The 10,320-nt window shown below is 44.1% G+C and overlaps 1 protein-coding gene across 1 annotated transcript in view; it reads left to right on the top strand.

Moving 5' to 3' along the window:
• Nucleotides 1-878: 878 nt before the first annotated feature.
• Nucleotides 879-10,320, top strand: part of BNIP3L (BCL2 interacting protein 3 like) — a 13,597-nt gene continuing 4,155 nt past the window's right edge. The window contains exons 1-5 of the mRNA NM_001030885.3: nucleotides 879-1,063; nucleotides 6,449-6,635; nucleotides 7,699-7,771; nucleotides 8,928-9,031; nucleotides 9,917-10,066. Coding sequence (NP_001026056.2) covers nucleotides 979-1,063; nucleotides 6,449-6,635; nucleotides 7,699-7,771; nucleotides 8,928-9,031; nucleotides 9,917-10,066 — 599 coding nt within the window. The 5' untranslated portion in view covers nucleotides 879-978. The remainder of the gene's footprint in view (nucleotides 1,064-6,448; nucleotides 6,636-7,698; nucleotides 7,772-8,927; nucleotides 9,032-9,916; nucleotides 10,067-10,320) is intronic.

Here is a 10,320-nt window from a genome sequence, read left to right as displayed (position 1 = left end):
TCTCTCATTTTCATACTGAGAGGAAATGGGTGCACAAACAAATAATTTCACTTTTTATAGCTAAGAACAAGTCCAGTTTTGTTACACAGGAGCCCTCCTCTCTCTTAACTCTGCGACCATTTAAGTAAACTGCACTGCGCTTTGCTGACTTAGGCTGGGTCTTAAGGGAGAGCTGTTGGTGGCTGTTAAGCACTATCATTTCAGACAGTTATTACCTTTAGCCTTAAAAATTCAGTTAATTAATTCTGGGACACCTAATTATGTTTTTGTGGGCCCACTGGTTTCGTTGGCTTTAAATTATTTGAGGCAAACTCCAGATGGCCGAGTTGGGGGAGAGGTTTTGGAGAATCACACTTTGGCTGTGCGGATTTGACTGCTTACCTCACAGCAGCTGTGCTCGGGGAGGAACGAGGAAACACTGCCGTCCTTCATGGGGAAGGCAGCAGAGCTGGACCCTGGGAGGCTGAAGTGGTGTAGGCTGACAGCATTGGGCTGTGAACGGTGGAACGGGATCCAGGAAGACCTGGAATAGTGGGAAATGCGATCACTTCTCTCTTTTGAAAGATCAGTGAGGGGCAGAGGCACGAGAGCGCTGTGGGGGCACATATTCCAGTTACTCCGCGCCCGAGGCTCTGCCCCTCACCACACGTTTCGCGCCCTTCCCCTCACAGCCCGCTCTTCCCGCCCACCACGGCGCACGCGCACTCGTTCGCAGGCGCAGCGCTCCGACTGCGAAACAGCGCATGCGCGGGGGCGGTGGCAGCGGGACGTGCGCAAGTACAGAGGGCGCCATGCTGCGCGGCACGCGCCCCGGGGCGGGCGGCGCGTGCGCAGCGGCGGAGGGTGGGAACAGCGCAGCTCGCGCATGCGCAGAGCGAGGAGGCGGGGCGGCGGGGCCCGGAGCGGAGTCCAGGTTTGTTGTTGTTGTCCCCAGCCCCAGCGGCTCTCCGTCTCCTCAGCCGCCGCTCCTGCGCCGCCATGTCCAGCCCTCAGGAGCCGCCGCAGCACAACAACAACAACAACCCGCCGGCTGAGGGGACGCAAACCGAACCGGGCCTCAACAGTGAGTGCGGCCCCGGCCGGCGTGTGGGAACGGAGCGCGAGCGGGCAGCGGGCGGCGGCGGCGGTGGTGGGGCCCGGAGCCCCTTCCCCCGCTCCGGGCTGCGATTGGCGGAGCGCGGGGCCGCGCCAGCCGCCGGGGGCCAATCGGCGGCGTCTGGAGGGGCTGTGAGGAGAGGGCACTGAGGCGGGCGGGGCGGGGGGCTGCCTGAGGGGGAGCGGGTTTGGGCTGAGGGGGCTGCGTGGGGGGAGCTGAGCCGCGGGAGTGGGAAGGGGAACGATTGGGTCCTCCGAGGAGCTCTAGGTCTCAGGGCTTGGGCTGAGGTGAATGGGGTGAAGCTGGGACCGGGGCGAGCTGAGGGGAGCGGAGAAGGTTTGTGTTGTGGTTGAACCGAGTTTATTCAGCGGCTGGCGTTAACAGCTAAGATGGGGATACAGCACGGTAGGGGGAGGAGCGTGACTGTGGGAATGAGTTTATTCAGTGGCTGCGTCGATACCGCTGACGTGAGCTATTTTCCTCTATATCCGGCATCTGTGTCAGCTGCTCGCTACATCCTTTTGTTCCCGGGATAACGCTTACATGGAGCATCCGTGGGCTTCGTGTGGGCTCTGCTGCTCACCTGGCAGATACTTTTCCCGTGTGTGAAACGGCTGCTTCGGTGTGTCTCGTTGTAATTGTTAAGGATAGCCCAGGTGAAGAGGTGAATAAGTTGTGTCAATGATTAACCATCCCTCCGGGGTTTACGATGAAGTTAAACTGACAACGAAACGCAGGGGTTGGAGGAGCTCTTGTAACTCACTGAGAACTGCATTAAGGACTAAACGACGGCCGTCTCATAACGCTGCTCTTGTGTGATATTAACGTATACCTTGTGATACGGAATGCAGTTTATGCCCACCTGTGTAAAATGGGTATTTTTATCCAGTTATTCAAGGATATTTGTATGCTAAATAAGAGTTGTGATGGCTGGAGTTTGCAATGTGGAGACCTCATTGCAGCCTTCCAATACTTGCAGGGAGCACATACACAGAAGGGGGAACGGCTGTTTATGAGGGTGGGTAGTGATAGGACAAGGGGGAATGGTTTTAAACTGAGACAGGGGAGGTCTAGGTTGGATATTAGGAGGAAGTTTTTCACCCAGAGGGTGGTGACACACTGGAACAGGTTGCCCAAGGAGGCTGTGGATGCCCCATCCTTGGAGGCATTCAAGGCCAGGCTGGATGTGGCTCTGGGCAGCCTGGTCTGGTGGTTGGTGACCCTGCACACAGCAGGGGGTTGGAACTGATGAGCATTGTGGTCCTTTTCAACCCATGTTTCTATGATTCTAACTCGATGCGTTGATGCTTCATTTATAAATTGCCATCTTTGCTTCTATACTTTAATATTTCCACGCTGTTTTATGCTGGTACATTAAGTTACTCCATGAAACACATTAATCAGCTGTAAGATGGGAACCACAAGGGATGAGCGCTGTAAGCCCGGGCTGGATCTGCCCACGTAGATGTTGCTGCTGGGTCAGTGCATAAAGGCTTAGCAAAATCAATGTGATTACTGGAGGTGGTGAGCACAAGGTATGAGAGGAAATGCTCAGTAATCTGTGCCCAGTGAACAAAACAAGTGCAACCAATCAGCTGCCCGTGGCTTTAGTCCTGCTTTCAGATGTTCAGCCGCTCCACAATGCTTTGGTGTTATAGGTGCATTTTCTGCCATTATATAAGCTTTTCAGTGACCCTTTTCAGGCTAATGAGTTTAGATGCTTATTCATTTTGCTCTGTGTGTCATTTGTGCGTGTTGAAGGCCTTTCATTCAGGGATCTCCAAGCACTTGAATTGAAGGGCAGAAGACCTGGGAATAAAACTGGTAACTGGATCTTTGTTGGGTTCATCAAAAAGAAAACAAAAAAAGCTTACATGCTTTGAGAATCCTAGGTGCTTCCTCCATTTTAAGCAACATAGAGCTCTGTTACATATTGACAAGAGATGAGTCCCACCTTAGGCAGGAGCCCATCTAGCTCTGTTATGGAAAACTTGCTTAATAATTACCACTGTGGCAGTCTGAACAGCTTACTTTTCTTTTTTTTTTTTCTTGTTAATGTACTTTTTTGTAAGAACTGCTATTTCTTAGTTTATTCAGATTGATCGTGGCTCAGACTAGTGAGCTGTTGTCTGGTTTTATTTCTACATATGCATATACCTGAAAATACTCTGGATTTCTCTATTTAATAGAAGCCTGTGTGTGCAGGGTGGCTGCACGCCAGGTGCCAGCCTGTTGATGCTTCAGTTTTGCAACAGGATTTGGGAGGGCTTGCCTATGAACCAACTTAATGCTTCTGCATAAGACCTTGTTAAATGCTGATCCTGGACTGGTCAGCATGCTGTGGCTTCCCACTGACTGCATTAGGGTCCTGCTGAATTGGCTGCAATGTAATAGAAAGGGGGAGCAAATACCCTGCAGTTTAATTAATCTAATTATTTCTACCTGGGCAAGAAAATATGTCAGCCCAGCTCTTAGAGAGGAAAAGTCAGGAGGTGTAACTCCTTAGGAAGTGGAATAGGTGGATAGAGCAATTTACATTAACCAGAGACCTGGTATGAAATGGCTCTCAGAGGTATTTCTGCTGGTTTTTCTCTTAAGAACATGATCTGAATGCTGTTTCCCACTGAACTTATGAAGAAACTTCGTCACTTTTTCACAAATATTGAAATCCTTCAGAAAAACAGTAAGCATATTACGTGGTTAATTTCTTTATGAATAACTACAGACTACTGGGCTTTTATTTCTTTTCCTCAAAGTTTTGTGATTTCAGAAGGGAGGAGGAAATAAACTGAGGGGGTTACATTGAAGGCCCACGTGAGAATGCTGAGTTCTACCATATCTCCAGCTTAACAGTCGGATGGGATATACAGTAAATTAAGCACTCTGATGTGGGTGATTAACATCACGGGTGGTTGCTCTGCTGTATTTCCTTGTGCTGCTGCTCCACAAGCAGAGGCTGCTGTCCCTGTTTGGCTCTGTGAAGCTGCAGGGTTTGCTGGCTGCTCACAAAGCGGCTGTAGTTCCCAGTGGGAGGATGTAGCGTGTTGTAGCTTGATGTCAGATTAGGCTTTCATGAGTGTATTTTGATTCATTAAGTGAGGTCAGACAGGGAACGTGCTGCTGGTCATGTAAACCGCCGCTCAACATGTTGGGACTCTTTACTCACAGTTAATTTGACTGTTCTTCCTGGTGTGGCTGCAACATATTTTAGATAAACAACGAGTTTTGTCAGGCCGGACTGAATGCCACTCACCAATAAAACCTTCATTAAACCCAGTGCTGTGGAGGGCTGTCTGGTGGCTGATTGAAGCAGCCCAATATCTACTAGGGTTGGTATACGCTGTGTGGTTGTGCATAAGCTCTGTGCACACCCAGATTCCTTGCTTGTGAATACAGCTGGGGAAAACAGGCTGTAAACCACCGGGGCTCAGCAGAGCACAGTGTACAGTGGTGTGTTAGTAAGTGATACCACGGATAAACTATTTCAGGTTCACAAAAACAAGCTGATAATCTGTGAGCTTGCTTGGTCATACGCTCCTTCCTGTGTCACTGATAGAGTTCACAGAGCTGAAACTTGGCTGTAAAAACAAATGGAGCCATTAAAGGTGCATTTCATAAGGCAAGAAATCAGTATTGACGTTTCGAACCAATGCAGGTAATTTTAAGAAGTCATTTCAGCTTTTATGTTTGTATTTTAGGCTTTGTTTTCTCTTTCCTTTTTGACTATTTTTACCTCAGTGATCAATCAGTCACCTTCAGATAGTGTCAATTAAATTCCACGGAAGCGTGGTGATATAATATATGTGTGAAATCATTATCTTACTGATAATGGGACATAATATTGTACTGAAGACATTATACTTCTGAGAAATCAGAGATCTTTGGTCTCCCTAATCAGGATCTTCTCACATGAAAGCATTATTTATGCTCCTTATTTATTATTCAGGAAACTGCTGTGACCTCTTAGGGAGGACATAGAAACTTTAAAGATGGTAGAATTAATGCTGTGTTGTTTATGTTCTGATGATGTTTCAAGTAGCTCATTGTGTTCGCAGCTCAGTTTTCAATCAGGTATTTGAAACGGTGGGTGCATCAAATGCAAAATTACTTTAAAGTGTTATTAATGTGATTGAAGAGGGTTTAACAGAAGCAGTGTCTAAAGACCTTACAGCTTTCCTAACAGAATTGACAAAATGAAACATCAGAAGGTCCTAACTGCAAATATTTTCCTACACAGACCCTTAGAACGTGGCTAAATGACAGAATTCTATAGCATAGGTAAATGCAGTGTGAAATTTTGTAATTGAGGGGCGACTGCAAAAGGAGTTTGTCAGCTGTGTCAGGCCAGCAGGTCTTCTGTGGCTGTGCAGTCGTATGATTCTTGGTTTATATCTTAATGAGAAGGTTGGGGTTGCAGCTGGATAGGGAATGTATTTAAATATTTGGAACAGATTGAAGGGTGGAGATCTGTTTTACCTTTACCCCTCAGGACAGTGGGTGGTAGGGTGCAAATTGAAACACGGCTCTTGGGAATGTGGTGGTAAACACTGTTTTTTGTTTAGTTAACCTGCACATTAAATTGCAGCAGGAACACAAGAAGTTCCATCTCAGTCTCAGGAAGCATTTTGTTATTGAGAGGGTGGCTGAGCGTGGGTTGCTCAGAGGGGTGTGAGATCTTACGTAGATGTTCAGCAGCCACCTGGACGTGGTGCTGGCAGCAGCTCTGGGTGGCCCTGCTGGGCTGACTGGGGTCAGACTTGATGGGCCCAGAGGTGCATCAGCCCTCAGCTGTGTTGTGGTTCTGAGAATACATTCGTGTATGGGGTCTTTTTTTATGGTATGACTTCTACATAAGTAAATGTGAAGTCAGGGGCTGGTTTGGAGATGAAGACCTTTGGAAGTGAAGGGAAGGATAGTATAAAATTGTAGGTTGGGGAACTGTATGGAGGCAGGACTAGGCGAATAGAATTTCCTTTGAAAAAGGAACATAGGAGTAGAACAGGGAAGGGGAGCGATTAGTGTAATTGAGTGATACACGGATAATGGAAACTTCAAACTGTAGAGAGAAATGTGGTCTGTTAAAGTATTAATATCTGGGGAGATGGGGGGGAGTTAGTGTGCCCAGCTCCAGGGGTAGGAAGCAACATAACACTTTGGAAGTGGGTTTTTTTGTGCAACAGGAAGAAACACATCAGCCCTGTCTTCAGTAGTGTTATTGAGCTTTATCCCAGCAGCAGTGTGTGTTATCTGAATTCACCATGTTCAGGGCTCTTTTTCTGCGTGCAGTTGATAAACTTTACGTGGTTTCAGCTTCACTGCTTTTAATGAAATGATGTCTGGCTTGCCCAACAGGTTCCTGGGTGGAGTTGCAGATGAACGGCAATGGCAATAGCAATGATAATGGCAATGGGAAAAACGGAGGGCTGGAGCATGTCCCATCATCATCCTCCATTCATAATGGAGACATGGAGAAAATTCTTCTGGATGCCCAACATGAATCAGGACAGAGCAGTTCAAGAGGTAGTTCCCACTGTGACAGGTAAGTGAACGTTTGCTGTCCTGCGTACTCTTGTTTGCAGTTTTTAATCCTATAGCTGTTAATTGAGGGGTAGGGTTCTTTCTCCAGCTTAAGTGTGTCATGCTCCAGCGTTTGGAACACTTGCTTGTTCTTTGCTACCAAAGAAATCATTTCACTGTTACAGAACGCCATGGAATCTAGAAGCAGCACTTATATCTACCCTACAGTTAAATTGTACATTGTCATAAACCATTTAGGGTATGAAATATATTAGCTTTATTGGCTCATTAGTAATAATGTAATGTATATATCCTTGTTTTCAGTCAAACATAATAAAATGCATCACTGGACTTGGCAGAAAGACACTTGGAATTTGTACTTTCTGCTTTCAATATTCTGCCGTTTTTCCTATGAAGGCAAAATATCTTTGCCTGACAATATAATCCCTTGACGCACATGTGAGCATCGTGTTATTCTTAGTTCCTCACTGTGCCTTTCCCTTGAAGGCTTTAGGCCAGATTTGGAGGTCTGTGAGTGGTTTTCATAGATAATTTTACGTGTCCATCTACTTATGCCTCCTCTGGATTTTCTGAATAATGGCTGTCTGCTGAACTGTCTTGTCTACTGTATACATTAAGTAGCTGATCAGTAATAAAAGATATTTAAAAGTTAGTTAGGACTGATTTAATTACAGACTATAGTAAGCAATGTTTGAAGTCAATTTATGCAATATTTAAAACAGAACACTTGCTTTAATAGAAAATAGCTTCTTCCCTCTATGTTGGTAAGGAACTAGCTGCCAGTAGTTCAGTATTTTCAGTCCAAATTCTGTGTGGTCCAAATTCTAGCAGTCAGTCCTGTTGGGAGAGGTAGGGTTATTTTATTAAGAGGAAAAAAAGGCAAAACAAAGGTTTTTTGAAGACATTCTTATTCTGGTGATTGTGACTGTACTCTGTTACTCATTTGAATAGTGTGCAGAAGTGCGTGTGGAAATGATTCAGCTGAGATGCTATTAATGCTAATCATTCTTTAGCTGACAGTATAGTGTAACAAAAGTGACATAATGAAATCAATTTTTCTTTAGCCCTTCACCTCAAGAAGATGGACAGATAACATTTGATGTGGAAATGCACACAAGTAAAGACAGTAGTTCTCAGGTATTTAACCTTTTAAAATAATTAACTTTGAAAAATATGTTGAAGTTGTAGGTATTGTGCATATAAATCATACGTAGGTCAATACTGTGAGTTCTTGAAGGGCAGAGCAAGTTCTCTGTCACCTCAGAGGGTCTTTAATATTACATATTTTACCTGTCAAAAGAAATCCATTAAACTACTGCTCTCTAGCAGGTTTCTTTCATTCTGAGACCCTGATGAATTGCTTTATGAATCGATCAGCTTGCATTATAGTGAGCAGTCTTCGTAATACAAACTGAGAGGAGACTAATCCTGAACTCTTAGTTTGCTAATGGAATGGAATTTGCTGTCTTCAGCAGCATAAGAAAGCAATTCTGGAAGAATGAAACCTTGCATTTAATTGTGTGTAAGATCTGGCCAAAGAATAGGACTGTTGCACAGGAGCCCTGCAGAGGGCCAGAGCTCTCTGAATGAAGTTGCTGGCTAGGTCTGCCATCTCTATTTCGTTGAATTTGGTTGCTTTTGGCATGGTTCCCACTTATTTTAAAAGCCATATATCTTTTTTTCTAAATTCTCTGATCCTTTTAGCTGACTTTTTTTTTTCTTATATCAAATGATGTAATGTTAACTCCTTGGGTGAAGGCAGCTGTGCTGCTGATTTTTCCCCTCTGCACCTGAGGTACACCCAGGAGGATCCACTAGGTGCGTAACAGTAATTTTAAGTAACTCCTTTAAAGACCTTCTGAGTATTGTTTTTGAAACCTTTTTATTTTGCCTTTCTGTGCTTTATCTACATTCTGTATGCTTTAAATCAAATGTCATGAAATTAAGTGGGTGTTTTTTTTGGAAAAACTCTTTATTTACAATTAGCATTAAACAAACAACAACAACAAAAAAACCAAAAATATCCAAACAAGATCCATGTGCAGAAAGCTCAATTTACTATAATGTTGGGTTCTAGGTATAATAACATAATGAGTGACATGCTGGCCTCCGTAATGTCTTCTTTTTGCACAATAAAATCTCTTTTAAATAGCAAGTAGCCCAAGAACACTTGCTCTTTTATCAAGAGCTGCCATTTGGTGCTTATCAGTTTACCCATGTTGTTGTTCTCAACTTAATGCTATGAGGTGGAGTTAACTGGCTGTTACAAGGTTTGTCCCATGTGTGTTTTCAGTCTGAAGAAGAAGCAGTAGAAGGAGAGAAAGAGTTGGAAGTGTTGAAGAAAAGTGCTGACTGGGTGTCAGACTGGTCGAGTAGGCCCGAAAACATTCCTCCCAAGTGAGTTAAACTTTTTTTAATGAATTTTACTGAATTGTATGGGTTGGAAGGAACCTCTGGAGATCATCTAGTGCAACCTCCCTGCTAAAGGAGGCTCCCTAGAGTTCCTTTATATGAAGGTGGGAAGAGCCATGAGACTCATTTAGATGCAGTTTCTCTGTCTGTCCAAATAAGACCATCTCTGGAAAAAAGAGTTTTTGTTTGGGAGGCTACAGAAAGTCCAGGTGATGAAGTTTGCAAATCTTAATAGCATCAGAATTGTCTTTTGCTGAAAGTAACCTGAATCTGTGGCAAGTGGGTTACGAGGTTTCTTTGCAGAATTACTGGGAGAGTTTGTTGCTTAGAGCTGGTATTCATGGGATTTCGTTCTGGCTTATTGAATGGGAAGAGTTTTGAGCAAGTCTCATAGATTCACTGTACCTTTTTTTTCTTTCTATGTAAAATATGTAACATTCATCCACTGAAGGGAAAGCATTGAGAACCTCAAATGCAGAGCATTTTTATTAAAGTAGGGGGATGCTGTCTGTATCTGGCAGACTTCTGTATCTCTGTTTGGAACAAAATATGAGGCTCTTGCTAACACATCACATCCTGAAATTCCCTCTCTCAGACTTACCTTTCTCTTCAGCTACTGTTCCCTTTGTCTCTATACTGTCTATGTGAGTGGTCTCTCCACAATACCTCCTGTTTTTCTCTTTGATCCCTTACTCAGTAAGGGATCTCTTACTTTGATCTCCAGCTCTTTGTACTTAAAAAAAAAGAAAAAAAAAAGAAAAAAAAATAGAGAAAAGCTCCTGCAGAGATCTGTGCATCTCTGTGCAATAAAAGAAAGGCAACAAGAAAAAAGTGTTGTATTTTTTTTCTCTCCTCCCCCTCTTCTTTCAGGGAATTTCATTTCAGACATCCTAAACGTTCAGTGTCTTTAAGTATGAGGAAAAGTGGAGCAATGAAGAAAGGTGGCATTTTCTCTGCAGAATTTCTTAAGGTTTTCATTCCATCTCTGTTCATATCTCATGTTTTGGCTTTGGGACTAGGGTAAGTATTAACCTAATTCTCACTTCAACTTTTTGCATCTGGCTTTGACTTTCTGCTTTACTTGAATGTCAGGTGCTTGCTGAAAAGGGCTTTGTCTGGAATAACTCGAGTGTTGTTGCACCTTGCTCAAGAGAATTGCCTTCTTTGCTTTTGATTTTAAATGCAGGAAAATGTTGCAGCAGTGGTAGTCATGAGTATGTTTTATTTGTAGATCAAGTTTCTTATATTGAAAATGCATGGATTATCATGAATTT

The sequence above is a fragment of the Gallus gallus genome, chromosome 22, assembly GCF_016699485.2.
Source record: "Gallus gallus isolate bGalGal1 chromosome 22, bGalGal1.mat.broiler.GRCg7b, whole genome shotgun sequence".
Taxonomy (NCBI): domain Eukaryota; kingdom Metazoa; phylum Chordata; class Aves; order Galliformes; family Phasianidae; genus Gallus; species Gallus gallus.
Note: the sequence above shows the minus strand (reverse complement) of the source record. Positions and strands in the feature narration are given on the sequence as shown.